General features: G+C 28.9%; 1 protein-coding gene and 1 long non-coding RNA gene across 3 annotated transcripts in view; one reads left to right on the top strand and one right to left on the bottom strand.

Moving 5' to 3' along the window:
• Positions 1-16,788, top strand: part of LOC113552902 — a 38,754-nt gene that overhangs the window by 18,338 nt on the left and 3,628 nt on the right. For both annotated transcript variants that reach the window (XM_026955919.1, XM_026955918.1), the window contains one exon: positions 3,505-3,724. In XM_026955919.1, the coding sequence (XP_026811720.1) occupies positions 3,568-3,724 (157 nt within the window). In that variant the 5' untranslated portion in view covers positions 3,505-3,567. The remainder of the gene's footprint in view (positions 1-3,504; positions 3,725-16,788) is intronic.
• Positions 3,633-6,127, bottom strand: LOC113552903. The gene is made up of 3 exons (XR_003405186.1): positions 5,777-6,127; positions 3,823-3,950; positions 3,633-3,763 (listed from the first exon to the last, which is right to left on the bottom strand). It is a non-coding gene; the product is annotated as an uncharacterized LOC113552903 (long non-coding RNA).

Raw genomic sequence — 16,788 nt, 5'->3', positions numbered from 1 at the left:
ATTCTTTTTAATTTCAAAATCAAGTAACATATTTTTTTAAATAACTCTGACGTATTACATGTTTTTATCTTAAAATTGCCAAACTGAGAACAAATTATTGTTTCAACAAATCATATGAAATAATCACATAGAAATTTGTTAAGATTTGTTACTATTAAAATTTTATGAATATTTACATATTTCAATCGTGCATTAACTCACTCTAAAAAATTAAATTTTTAATATAAAAAAATAATTCTATATGTCAAAGTTATTTAAAAAAAATAGTTTAATTCGAATAAAAACTGGAAATGAGGAGGGAAGTATAATTATAAATATTTTTTTGTTACGCATACATTAAGAGAAAAGGTTAAAAATTTGACTTTTTCAAAAACTAGTGTAATAATAAATAAAAAAAAAAACAACAATTGATCAAAAGGTTATACGTTTTGCATAATTACTTTTATCATTGATCACACTGCAATATATTAAAATTAGATAATTATATAACAAACTAATATTATTATTATTATTATTTTTCATATATAATATTATATACTCGCAAATGTATATTCTGAGTTATATTAAACAAAAAAATTCTTGAAGGTACTAAAGTTTTGAAGCTTTCCTTTTAAAATGTCGAGGTACCTCACACCCGGGGCTACAAATTTTATTTTTATTTTACTTTTACACAAATAACTTTAATGTATTTGTCCATAAAATATGTACTAATTTTTAGTGATTTGCAACAAACATAAAATATACGGATCATAGATGTTAGGTATATTTAAAACGATTAGTCAATAATATTATTTCTATCGCAGAAGTAGTGATATTATTTTAAACCAAAGTCAATTATTTCGTGTTATTGAACTTCCGTTTGAATATGACGATTTAAAGTCAAGATTTTCTAACGAGTTAAATAACAGATTAATTACACTTTTGTCGACATTTGATATCATACATGTTATATATGTAGGGCAAATGTCATCGACTACATATCATTATTCATAACAGATTGTTATATGTTTTCAAAATCTATGTATGGAAACTCACACTTGAACACTCCGCTGTCAACGTGGACATGCGATAAGAAGACAGATCGCGAATAGGTGCGTAGTGTTGGGCTAATAAAACGAACGGTCCGTATAATATACACAGGTAAGATATTATATACATGACATACGTTGAGCGAGGCGTTATTAAGAGGCAGAGAATTGAGTTGATTGGACACCGAATGATAATACGAGTATATTATAAATTATAATAATAATAGTCGTACACCTGGCTCTCCATTAAACCCTATCGCCGAGGCTGGCGCGAGTGTTTAACGTATACGTATAACTAAACCGTTCGAATTGATTACAAGTTGTCAGCTACTATTTATGTTTGTACGTCGTCGTGACATTGTGGCATGCAAAAAAAAAAAAATAAATAAACGGTTAATTGAATTGGATACGAACGGGCGCTTTGGACGGACCTATACATACATAAATATATATATTATGTAGTGGGTTTATATTTAATATTATTATCATTAGAGAAGAACCGGATGCGAACAATGGGAGCGGAGATCGCAATGAAAAGTCCATCGTGGTCTGTAAATTATATTATATCCATATAATATAATGTGTGTATTCTACACGTTGTTATAGATATAGTTAATTATTTACTGGGGCTATACCGTACTGACGTGTGTGTGTCTGTGAAAATATCATTGAGTACCACTTTCTATTTTTTCCGTCGTCGTCTCATCTTCGTCGGTTTTCCTGCTCTTCGTTTATTCCGTCTGTGACAGATGGCACAATAATACAAACGGACAATATCGCACGTAAAAATTCATTTGTCAAACCCGACACATTGCTGGGGGACTCTCACTGTAAACTATAGAAACTTGGTCGGTCGGTCAGCCAATCGGTCAGACGAAGACGGCAAACGAAATGGAATGTAAAATATGACATCTATTATAGAATAACACGATGGTGTTACTGGGTGATTTCCATTTTTATACTCTTCCGCCGCTGGCACGATATTATATTACTATTGAGATCGATTTTTTTTTTTTACAAGGACGCGAATTTCATCTTATACTTCGTATTTTTTATAGTGTCGTTGCTAATCGAATTTATTCTGAACGAACGGCCACGGCCTCTATACTCTGGTCCGTGTTTTGTGTTTTGTGTATACTATTTATCGTTGTGAAAATTCAGTCTCGTTTGAAATTCTATTATAATTTATAAACTGAGTATAACAGTCAGTTAAAAACTACAATGTGTAATGTACGAGAATGAGTTATGTGTTTGCCTTTGATTCAAGATTAAATAATAAAGTTTAGTATACTCTGTTCTTAATGTTTAAGAGTACTTATATATATAGTAGGTATACCTACTAATGTTGAATAATGTTATAATTTCGTAATGACCACGAAGTTAGGTTATTGTTATACTAATTTAATAATTATGAAAATTCGTTTTTGTGAAAGCGTCAAACCAATAGATCAATCGTTAAGGCGTAATTCATTTCTGTGGTAACCATAATTCGATAATGATATCTTAAATGAAATTGTTAAACGAATATTTCAGTTACACATAAACATATAGATAGATGACAGAGATTCATTATGTTCTAAATGTATTATATTATGTATAAATGTCAAATACCGTAGAATTCCACATCATGTATAATTAAAAAATTTTGCTCTCTAAATTGCTGCCATCATAATTTGTTATAATATTAAATTATTAATTATTATTCGTATTATTATATTGTTTTAAAATTTGTTTTATCATACATATGTTTTAATTAATATAATCATGAGTACAATTATTAAAATTTAATTTTTAATTATTAACACGTCTACATATCATCAGAAAATATTTTAATCATAATCATTTTTGTTTTAAACGAGAATAGAATATCAGTAAAATATAATTATGCTATAATATTTTCGATTTTTTTTTAAAAATAATATTGAAAAAACGTTAAAAGTAATGTGTACACAAAAAATTATATTTATTTGTTTGATAATATGTTCAAGGGAGCGAAAATGGTAATTTTTGGATATTAGGTAATATTAATGATCTCAAAAAATTACCAACCGGTTCTCTGGGTCAAAGTAATCAAATAAAACGTTTTCACCGGCCAATACGCGTTGAATAGGTTTTACCAAAAAACAAATGCTTATATCTTATGACTAGTTTAGGTATACACTATATAGTATATAACTATAGTTATTACTTTTATATTCTGATGTATGCCTGTATTATAATAAAAGCTGTCAAACAGACGAAAACAACTCAAAAATCGATATTTACACTAAGAACACTGTCAGTTTATTATGTACGTATGTTGTATATACTAATAATGAACAAGATTTAGAAAACTTATAAAATATGCTTAAAAATAAAATTGAACGTGCACACTAATTTAATGACGACGTGTTTTCGCCGTTTAGCACGGCGTGGGCGTTTCGACATGTTTTTTGACGGTTGTTAAAGTCTCTTTTCGTGAATTTTTATTACACAGGTACTGGCCGCAGTGATAGTAGCTGGCGTGCAGTGTTCCAATCACGAGGCCGAAAAACGGGTCATGCACAACAACAATGACAGTACTATGCGGATAAAAGCGCAGTCCCGGATATCCATGACAAAAGGCAATGGATACGGTGCTCGGGTCCAGATCCGCGAAGATCATCATGGGCGGAAGCACGCGCACGCGATGGCCATTTGTGATTGTAACGGACAGGGTGAGTACAAACTGGGTGTGGTGAAGTGTAGACTCTAGACTGTATAGGGTGATCGCACATTTGAAAAATAAAAATCAGTACGTTTAATTGATACATACCTTATGCTCCGATGCTTGCAGAAACCGGTTAGAAATGGCCATTTGGAGTAAATATTTTATGCGAATTGTAATATTATCCGTGCTAATAAGTCATCCGTGTTCCGAGCCGTCGGAGAGAACGAATTTTTCTAAACACAAGAAACATTCTTCGTGTTTACTGCTATAGTAATAAATCATTATTGAAATATTTGTCAGAGAATATTAGTTATTAGTTTTGACTTAATTAATCACGTAAATTGTCCAATTATTTTCGAATTCTCAATCAAACAATCAAAATTCATTGTATGACAAATTAGAACAGAAATTAATATTTTTTATACGGGATCAGTTATACTTTGCCAATTTTCGAGTTCAAGTATAAAGAATATTATTAGTACTGTATAATATTATTATCAACAAAAAACGAGAAAGTAATGTTTGTTTGAGTTTCATTTTCAATAAAAGCGAAGAAAATATTAATGCTATTCGTATACTATTAAGAGTTACTCAGATTTAATTAAGTTTTTTTGATTATTTTTTCTATTTATTGATAATTTTCGATATTTTCTGTAACCATCGTACATTGTTTGCTACCACCAGGAGTCGGAACTCAATACTGTTTTGAAACAGTTTAACTTTTATTCTGGTTTCTGGTTGAACATTTGAAATTATATATGTATATTTACGTTATAAATCATAAGCATGTTAAAACATATTTAATTATTTGCTTGATAATATTATTATACGAATAAAGGCAGTCATCGGCCCGTGTGCGTTGTCAGTTAATATTGTTAATAAGACGTCAAGACGCGTTCAGACTGCTAGAGTAGGTATTAATACATTGCGGTTTCGTACAACTTTATACAGTGCTATTCTAGAGTCACTAAATGGATTTGTTTATCGACGTTCAAAGTATATATATATCAAATTACTCATTTACATAGATAGAAGTTAAACATATTATATATGCATATATATACATATTATATTATTACATTCACCTATACGCTTTGATACTGCTAGTATTATATTATTATACTAAAAAATTATTATAATTTATAATAAATCATATTATTATTTCTATATAAAGGACGTGTACAGTGAAAGTTTGAGTTTATCGACATTGGTGGCAAAATATGACGTGCATTCAGTAAACCTTCCAATAATACGGATTATAATGATCAGCACGAACGTTATTCGTTTGAATATTTTGAGACGAGACTTTGACCAACACCCGCGTAAGATTGTCGCTTCGGGGGACGGATGCGTGTGCGTTGGTGGCGGGAGGGGTGTATTATATTATTATGTAGAGGATTTGACCTGTTTAAAACAGAAATGCGCCTATCGTCTAGAGGAACTTTGTACTTTTTTTTTTACACTACACTCTACTCGTAAATACAGTAAATAATGACTATATAGGCGTGTACCAAAATCGGTATTTTGTAGACAAATTGTATAGTGTGTTATGCACGCACGTTCGCAGAATAAGATCCCATCATCTGCAGGAACAGGATCAAAATTTAAAGGCAAAATTAGTATAAGTATATTTAGATTAGGTATTTTGGTATATCAAAATCGACGTATCTTGATCATATGAATTGTAACTTAGGAAACCATACTAATAATGGATATCATTTATTTTATTGGGAGTAAATGCCACTTATATTTGCCCCCTTCATGCGGAGTGCTATGGTACCCTTAAGTGTGTAAGTATTATGTATGTGTCCGAGTCATATCATCATTGAATTTCATACTATTATTACAGACGAGATTAGCGAAAGAGCCGGCCGGAGCGAACGATATTAGATTATCCAGGTATAAGCAAATATTATATTGACGATAGTGAATTGGACCAGAAATTTGGTGATGATCAAAATACATTCGATTGTGTCGGATTGAATATGTCGAGTAGGTGGTATTCGTTTAACCCAATTGCTTAGGTCTGCACGCGTAAAGCATAATATGACATACATACGTGTACATCACGATGTGTCATAAAGTGGTGTTGTTTTGATGACTGAATGATTTTTTTTTCTAACAACATAATCCCAAACCGCTAATTCCGACGGACAAACGAGTAAACGGTACAGTGTGGCTATAAATATAAATATTAAATTGTAAATGATGAATACTTGCGTATCATGCGCGTTTTAGCGTCTGTAAAAAAAAAGTAAGTGCACAGTTCGAACGGATATTTCTGACTGAAAATAATGATCGGATAGATTGCAGATCGACGATAATATATTACATTAACGCCTGTATAATACGTGCGGTGTGCGACGTGTTTGGCGTTGAATGAAAAACGGCTTTGAAACTCGCGTGGGTAACGTCGTATAGTATAATAGTAGATATACACGGCGGAATTGAATCGCACGAAATACAACGTCGAAATGACAGTTATGATATTAATACGACTATATATAGTACTTATCATAGGTACATACATACACACACACGCATATATATATATATATATCATCAATGAGTTTTTAATATGTACGCAAGCATACATTATTATATATTAATTTACAGGTTACAGGTCTGCGGTACGTATTTAATACACAACTATTAAATATGCCTTGATATTTTATGGATACACGACAAAACGACGCCAATCGTACTTCTATATATATATATATATATTAAATGTACAAGTGCGTTTATAATTTATATGACGTATTGATATGCGTTTTAGTTTTTTTTTTTTTTTTTGTTACACATTAATCGACCGCCGTCGATTGCTGAATGCGTATAACATGATAAGCGTTGCAGACTGAAACAAAAAAAAATCGAGTAAATAGTAAGAAAAAATAGCACAAATGAAAACCAGTCATAAACTTCAGGAACGCAAAGTAATGGAGTATAATATTATAATATTATACTCATAAAAGACATTGACGTGTATTCGCGCGCAACAGTAGCTGCTGTGAGGGTCGTCATCATAATAATATATATTATAATAACTTCGACGGAATAATAGGTATTTCTTTTGTTTTTCTTCGAGGCTTTTGGTGTATTCGATTAATTCAATATGATGTAAATACGTTATTGAAACGTTTAAAATAAAAGATATCCCGCGCACGCCGATGAGTTTCATCGTTGCGGTCTACCAGTCTCTACTCTTTATAGATTCGTCCATAAATTGAACCGTGTCGAACATTTTAAGAAAAAAGAGAAAGAGAATAGTTATCTATATTATTAATTATTGCTTTATTCGATATGTCTAAAAAAGGAGGATCAAACTTAAATCGAAATTATTAGGTATAAGAACGTCTATTTAACTAAACTATATAAGTATAGAGATAATATTAATAAATTTAAAAATATTGATATATTTTGGTAAGGAGGAAATTGTTTTTTATTGGTTTACAGCAGCGATACTCAACCTGTGGTCCTCCAACGATTTATATGTGGCCCGAACCGAACTCATTGAATTGATAAAAAAATATAAATTTCAAAACTAATATTATTATAAATATAAAATATAACAAAACAATCAAAATGTGTCGCACGCACTTACGATAAGGATGGTTATGGATTTAAGGATAACTATCTCAATATCAAAATTCACACTAATTTAGAATAAATATTTAATTTAATTTTTTTTATAATACATTTCCAAATGTTTTACAATATACACAATATATAAATTTTTTTTAGTTTTTATTTTTTTTTTAATTTCCGTTCCATTCATTTCGACTTGCGGCCCGCGTAATATTTTAAAATATTTTATGTGGCCCAAGTAAAAAAAAAGTTTGAGTATGGCTGGTTTACAGTGTATTTATAGCATCTAAATTAAAGATTATATAATGATTTTGATACCAATTTGATAACTGTATGGTTAGCTTTTAGAATTTGTAGTTTTAGGTAAAAGTTATTAAGTTTTAAGATTTTTTATTTTACAACTATGAAAGGTCACTCTTTTATGGGTTTTATCAATTTATTAAATACTATATTAAATTAATATTTAAGATATCTTAACGATTAAGTTTTTTATGAGTATCTAACGGGACGTCTAAAGAACATCTTAATATTATAATATAGCTATAGTAAAACAATGTGAACCGTTCAGAATATTTTTTTGACTGCAATGATAAATAATTGCATTAACATTTTAAACGTATTATTACAATTTTTATCATGTACCGATGTTAACTAAATTATTGCCCAATGCCCGTATTGAATATCCACGACCTAAACTGTTATTATATTTGTCTCTCAATATTGAATTATTATCCTAGAACCGTCAGTATCATTTAATAAGGATTTATTGAAAAAAAAATAGTTTCCTTGTACTGTGTAGGTACCTATAATATAAAATATCTTAACAATTAGTTTTTTATCTGTATCTAAAAGAAAAAAATCACTGTTTAGGTAAATATATATATATATATTTATATTCGTTTTGAAAGTATCGGAGATATAGGTATGTTATAATATAATATTATATGATTTATAAGATTTCGGAAATTGCTGTTATTATAGACGTAGACTTATATTTTTTGTGTTCCGTCCAAATTCTCAATTGGGATTTGACAGAAAAAAAATGAGAGTTTACGCGTTTTATACAATTTCGATTTAATGATTGCAATTCTTGAAAAACAATTGACCATTTTGTCGAAACTTGCCTAGAGTTTTTAATTTAGCGAATCGTTTTATTGTACAACAATAATATTTTTAACTTGTTTTTAATCCGTATCAATTCATTATTACGTCTTGCAACGTGCTGTATTTCACGAAATTGTTTCAGATATTATTTTTGTTTTGTACAAAATAATTCTTTTAAGCTTCGTGATAGCCTAAGGTCGTGGTATTTCAAAAAATATAAATAATTATAATACGAATCATTATAAAAACTGAATTTTAAAAGTTCGAATACCTAACTCTCAATATTCACTACGCGTGTTATTGTATATTATACCTGTATATTGTGAATATAAGTGCATTTAAAAAAAGAATTTATCATATGGAAACACATAATACATGATATTTTACATTATAATATAGTGTACGCATTGTATTATATTCAGCAGATGACCAATTATACCCAATAATAGTATTATCGAGTAACCCTCTCAATAATTTCGTTGGTGCAGCGAGAGTACATGTATGGCCATATACTATATATATATTATATAGTATATGATATAACATGTATTTATGTCTATATGCGCTATATTATGATTATAAACGAGTAATCAACTCTTCCGGAACGCGAAACGCGTTTTTAACCTTCTCACGCGGTGTAGTGTTTAATCAAAATCATTCTTCCTAATTTTTTTTTTTTCATAACTGCAGTATACTTACGAAAATATCGTGCCGCAAAATATTATAATATTATAAAGGAGGTACCTATATGGCTATATTATAATGCACGTAGGTCCCACGTGCATATATACAGTGTTAATAATTGTATAGTGTGGATATATTTGTAATATAAACACACCTGATGAAGAGTAAACAGCAACCGATATTTTGTATTTTATATTGGTCTATACAGTTAACTAATATATGCATAGAAGACGAGAAAAATCGGTATACTATTATATGATATGGTTGTGTATTTACTGAATTGCCCATATATAGGATGATTCATCAAAGACGCCCGCCTCCTTTTTCTTTAAGAATAGAGTTACTAAAAATCTGATTGAAAATGTCCACTACCAGTGTCTAAAAAACTTATCATAAACAAATGGCATCACCAATGGACAGTACTTTAGACTAAATTAAATGAGACAAAGCATAACATAGAAATCTGGTCATTCTCTCCTACGAAACACATATTTACAGAATGCTAAATATAGTATATCATCAGAATAAAACACAACTTTCCCGAAGCAATAGCCAAAATATTTAAGAACTACTCTCAGTTAATCACTAACATCATTCGATTCAGATTCGTATTGATCAATACATCCAGCCTAAAATCAAAATTGTAATAATTATAAAATTAAAATGTATTAAGTAGATCTGTCAATCTGTGTATGGAAGGATAAAAAATGTTGATAGACTAATATTTTCAAATCACCCGGATGTGCCGAATCTCTCGGCCAACTTTTTCGTAAATGTAAAAAATGTATCTAGTATACCTACCTTCAAATTAGGAAGTGCAAAACGATGCAGTTTTCATACTATTATTAATATACGAGTGTATAAATGGCGCTCAGCAGGATCCCGGCTATTTACATTCTCTACATATATTTTTCCTAACCTAACCGGATATTTACCGGACTTCTCTTCATTATCATCATCTTCTAAATTATCAATCATATTATGATTTATGTAACTAATATTTTAATGCTCTAATGGATTTTTCGATACCCGATATATGTACCGATCTACACTTTAGGCTACTTTAAATTTGTTTTATACATATTTAACAGTTATAGCGCTATTTATTATTTAATTACAATTCGATTAATCATATTTAATAATGCTTTTATTTATTGCTTTACAAGTTTGCACGAACGTCACATTTTATTCTTTAATCGACAAAAATGAATTATAAGAAAATATCACGTTTTAGACATATTTGCTTTGAATTATAATAATATCATAATTATTTCTATACCTACTACACAACAAATTATCTTGGACAAATTCAATTTGTTTATAGTCTTTTTCAAATTTTATTAACCAACCAATACGTAAAAAGCTTTATAAATTACAAACATTTGAGAAATATAAGATATAAAGAGAGTAGTATCTTTGAGTAATATATAGAGATTACTTTTATCAATAATATAGAAAATGTAGATATTATTTTGGTTTTATCACTTCAAAAATGATTTATATGAGTACGATTTGAGGGTATTATATTATTACTTTATATATAGTATATGTAGGTATATTTTATTAAAATTATTTCTTTTGGCATTATATGACTTTGTTTCTAAATCTATATAAAACATTTTTACAATTTTAGTGATTTAAGGTTTATTTTTTTATCTATTCCAATCAGTAAATTTGCTTATAATAATATCTAATATAACCCATAAGTAAAAACATTTTAAGTAAATATTTGAAAATACTTCTTTAATTCAATATTAAATATCAATATATATTTATATTATATTGGACAGTAGACACATATGAATTTAACAAAATTACTTTCTGTTATGATTTTTATTATATTTCTTATATTTATTTTATTTTATGAAATTTAATGAATAGCAAAACTTAACCTTACCATTGGTCTTATTGACCCAAAATACCACAGATCGGAAATCGACCTTATTCGTTGCATGATGGCTAGATCCGTGTGCAGTTATTTTTTACTTGTATTATTTTCCTACTGCGTAGGTGTAAAATATGCATATTGGATCTCGGTCGATCATCCCACCTATAGTTGTATCATGCACCAATGCATATAAAATATAAATTATAATAATATATTATGATGTTATGTGGATACAGGATACTGGACGCATACTGCATACACGTACTTAACGTTTGAATGAGAGCGCGTAAAATGTTTCAGATCACAGATTATCACGAACATAGTATAGGTAATGCAATATTACATTATTTTCGTTATATTGTATAGGTATAGATTAGGTTAGGTTGGCCAAGTATCTACGGGCTGCGGTAAAAAAGCTTTTTTTTAGCGGCTATGAGGCCATACGAAGTATTTGTAGAACTTTTAAATGTGCAAACAATATAGCGAATAGACCGCGGATACAGATAAAAATAAGAGTGTGATATTGTTAAAATAATAATTAAAATTGACAACAAATCTACAGAGTTTTATACTGTTTATAAATATAACGAAAACGATTCTTATAATTATAGGAGATAGCAGATATACTACTTCATTATTATCTCCATTAATACTTTATTTACCTATCATAATATGACTGTATGCAATACGTATATTTCTCTCTATAGAGTAGGACTATGCATAACATAATTCAGGTTTATAACAACTACAAGTATTGCACATTTCCTAAGCGCGTTGTTTTACTATAATTTTATGGAAACAATATTTTTTTCAATTTTTTCATTACAATTTGTGCTTGTTGTTTTACGTGTTTAATGTTCATTGCTCATTTGAATTGATTTGATCTATAAAAATATAATATAATATAATATGTATCATGTACAAGTCTATTTTCATACTCACGACCTATTCTATGAAATTATATACGGTAGGTAGGTGGTACCTACTAATCAACCAAATACCCGTTTAAAGTTTAAACTACAACCTAATTTATTGAATATAATTAACAGTTATTATAAGGTACTTTATATTTTATAGTATTTACATAAAATAGTTTAAAAAATTAGTTACTTAAAATTACCTAACCTGAATTTAAGCGAACCAGAAAAATAAAAATATGAATTATAACAACGGTAAAGACGCTGAGAATACGGCAATAATTATCTGAAATCATATTTTAAAGTCCGATCTAACCTAACGGAAATAATATTTTTTTAGGACTACAGACACGATTAAACATTCTGTATATCGGACGGTATTTAGGTAGATATATTAGTAGGTTCATTGAAACAATTTAAAACCGCAAAGAAATGTCGAGTTTCATTAAAATTCTAATTCTATTTTCATAAATATATATATATCAATCGCGACATCGCGTGATTCCGGCGACGTTCGCGTCGTTGTACTGATACAGAAGTAATATTGATATGAAAATAAAAATATTATAAAAAGCGTAATCGTGTTTTCATGCAGTCGGTATGAGTTCTCATTTGTAAAACATACGTGCCGTGCCAGAAAACATTTTCCCAGTCAGATTTTTTGAAAGGAACTATTATTGCGCGTATACGACGACGCACGGAACTTGATACATAGGTAATGTTTTATTTAATAGGTATTTACTGTACTAGTGTAGTATATACTATAAAACCGTCGACAGATGAGAACGGGTAGAGTGTACCTTGTAAGGTCGCAACTTGTAACGGACCCACGGCGGCCTGTCACCTAGTTTATTTATATATGTACCTACGTTTATTCTTATGACTTATGAGCTATAACGCATAAATACCGCAAGCGTGTCGCCGCAGTAAACAATACGCGTCCGACGTAGTGAAAAAACAAACAGCGGTCGTAATGGTTGGTATAGCTCGTAGTGCTCGATCGCAACTATAAAATATAAATAATATATATTAAAATGTGTGTGTGTGTGTGTGTGTGTGATATGTACAGATGGGTACGTACGTATAGTAATTTAACGCGACCGCAAACTACACGTACGCGTAATAAACCGCGAGCGCTGGCAGGCAGTCGGCTGCAGTGTATACCTACATAATACACACACATATATATAATATTATTACAGTTATTACTATTATTATTTATAGTCGAGGATATACGGTCGAAATCATCGATCGAGCAATATCGCGTTACCGCGGTCGTGGTCGCATCACAACCGTCGTCAACCTACCGCGCCCCACACTACCCACCCGCACAGGCGTATAATATTCACGTGTCACGGGTATGCATGTGCGTGCGTTCTGCTTTCGCAGGTCTAGACCACAAAATGTATAGGACATATAGTATATACTGACATAGGTATGTATGTATATATATGTATAGCATGTATGTATTTTATTGGTGCATAGGTACCCACCTATAGCCACGAATGCGCGCCGCACTCTGTACGTTTGGCGAAAGTTTGACAACAAAATACGTAAATATTGGTTGGTGACCTTCCGCAGAAACGATTTCAAATCGAATTCACATATACGTCTGACGGTATACGAGTATAGGTAACAATAAAAAGAAGACGTCACACGCACGCGTCCACCGTGCAAGAACGGCACACATGTATAACAAATTATAACGTCAATGTCACGGTCACGGTTTATTTATTATTTTTTTTTTTTTTTTTTTCAACCGAGTTTTCTTTTTAACACTTATATTGATCTACGACGGATTTCGCCATCTCACTCTAATCAATATTTGTGCAAAGCCGCGATTTGGATTTTTATCTTACCAGATAAAGCTTTTGAAACACTTTTTGCCTTTGAAAATAAAACACCACATTAAATAATATGATCTATTATAAAATTGAAAAATCTAATTTCTATAAAAACTAATTTTTCGAATTTTTATTGTATTAATTTTTTTGTTAGCATAATGATATTTATCTTTCTTCGGGTACAATTTAAAATACTTAAATTATTTTGTTTCTAAGACTATAAATTGGATTCATGAAATGTAATTGAAGAATTTTTATGTGAAAAAATAAATTAGTTTCCTAGTTAGGTATTATTAAGAATTTAATACTATTAGTACCAATAAAACTGTTCAACAAATAATCAAAAAATAAATAAATATAATTTCAATCAGAAAACTAGTTATTCCGGTGTATAAGTAATTACATAAATTATCTAGTAACTAATAAGTAATAAACTAATAACTATACTGGATTTATATTTATACATTTTAAAAAATATTATAAAATCATGAAGTTGTATCATGATATAATGATATCCTACTGACATTTTTTTAGATTCTGAGCTTTATATCATTGAATTTAAATTTAACACACCTATAATAGCGAACTACTCGACTGATAATTTACAGCAGAGTGATACCAACTTGCATGTCTTTTTAAATTTAAATATACTAATCAGTTCTCAAAATATGAAAAATTATTTTTTAATATATAATCAGTAATTAATTGACATTATAACTAATAAGATATTAATATTATTTTATTTTTTAATATTTATAATATTTATTAGTCAATTTAAATAGTAAAATTCTAAAAGTAAAAATACTACAATTATTTAAGACGTGTTATTGTTTTTTAATATATTAAAAACTTGAATGTATTGATTTTACAATGATGTGTGTGTGTTATTTTTTATGAATTGTGAATAAAATTATTTGATTTTTAACTTAAATAATTTTTTTATCAACAAATTTATCTTGGAAGGTAAAAATTAAAAATTTCCAGTACTTTAAATTAATTATTGGAAAAAATAAATTTTTATGAAAACCTAATTTTTAAACAAATTGTTTTTGTTATACTTGAAAAATCTATAACCATAAATAATTACTTTCCATTTTAACTTCATTTTTATTTTATAATTTTCTATTCAAGGTATGATTTTTAAAATATTTTGAGTTATTAAAAAACATTTGAATATATAGATATTTGAAGTTCAAATGTGTAGGACAAAATTGGACATTTGAACCGTAATTTTAAAATATTTTTTTCTGGGGATTTAAAACTTTTACCTATATTATTGTAATTTATATACACGGTGATATTTTCAAAACATTAAAATTAATTGATTATACATATAATATTATATAACAATAATTAAATATTGATATTATGATAAATGCAACGTTTTTGTAAAATATTAATTCAACCTACTGTATTACTTTAATATGAAAACAAAAATTACTATAATAACAATAGAATAATTTCATAAAATATTTTTAGAAATATGTAGGCTGACAGACTGTTTTAGCTCAGGGTTGTTTTTCATATTATGCAAATACGTAATGATTTATAGTTGAATTCAAATTTAATACACATGATACATTACAGTAACAAACTTAATAACGATGTACGCTCGAAACCTTCAATGTACGGCAGAGCGGTTACTATTATTTGCTTGTATTTTTTTTTTCAACAATTTTACAGAGCATTTTAAATCTTAAAACGTAATCATTACAAAATAAGTATAAACAATATAAAAACATTTATGAAAATTATCTAATTTTTCAAAATGTTAAGTATCAAACTATTTAACCATTCAAGTATATTACAAACGTAATTTATAATATAATAATGATTATGGTATCTATATTCCACTTAATGTCTCGTATTCAAAATGCCATATTATTAATAAAAATAAAATTTTAAATATGATATAATGACTATAAATACTGTGGTTTTTACAATCACATTGTTTTGTGACTGGTCCTTTTTTATTTTATGCTCGTTTCTTAACAATTTTCTTTTTATTTAATAATACGTAATCATATATATTATTTTCGAAGCATACTGTGTGTGGTACTTTATACAGATAACAATACAATAATATATTGTTTTTTTTTTTTTTTGCTATCAATCCCAATAACATGTACAGCAGATCGTTTGGCGATTCGTTCGACTGCAATTTAAAGCGAAAATCGTATATACTTCGTCCGAGATAGGTACGTGTTTGTTTCGATTCGCGGTAGTCTCAAAGTCTTGAATCATGTCATTTGCACTACTGTCTGTATAGAAAACATTGATTATCCCACGAAAAACGCGATTGAATTCATGTACGTTAACTTTCCTACGGTTTAATGTCATTGCGGTCGGTACTTCTAGTTAGGTACACCATTCATTGTATTCAATCCGATCAGGTGGATTATTTCGATTTTCACGCTAAACTATAAAAGCTCTAAAACTACAATAATTGTTGTATTTAATGTTTAGAAATCAAACGGAAATAATATTATCGAAAGTATTGCATTTTTAATATTTTTCCTTAAATAATATTATTATTTCTATACTCCAATTTTGTTGCTATTGTGTAGCGACTAACGCTAGGTAGATATAATTGATTTTTTATTTTATTTTATAGCATATTAGCATGTAGTCGACTACTCCGTCTATTTATATGATTAAACATGTTGTTTTATTAAGGTATAGGCATGTATGATTACTATCTAATTATAGTACCACTACTACCACTTGGTCATATCGAATGACCTGCCATGTGTACTTATATTGCAGTACACGAATAATTCAGTTTTATGAACCATAGTATTACTGTGTACCTATTATTGTATATTTGTACGACTACTATTTGCGATTAATTACATTGAATTTATCTTGCCGATTTTAATTGATTATAGTAGCTATATATTATAAATTATACACTTCGTGATAAATCTTGTACTAATTTAGATATTTCTGAATAATTAACAATATCCTTCGGAAGTGTCTCGTCCAAGTGTAATCGTATCTCAAACAAATAGCAATTGTAATTTTGACTTCCTAGTGGAGCAAACGA

This window comes from Rhopalosiphum maidis, chromosome 2, assembly GCF_003676215.2.
Source record: "Rhopalosiphum maidis isolate BTI-1 chromosome 2, ASM367621v3, whole genome shotgun sequence".
NCBI classification, from domain to species: domain Eukaryota; kingdom Metazoa; phylum Arthropoda; class Insecta; order Hemiptera; family Aphididae; genus Rhopalosiphum; species Rhopalosiphum maidis.
Note: the sequence above shows the minus strand (reverse complement) of the source record. Positions and strands in the feature narration are given on the sequence as shown.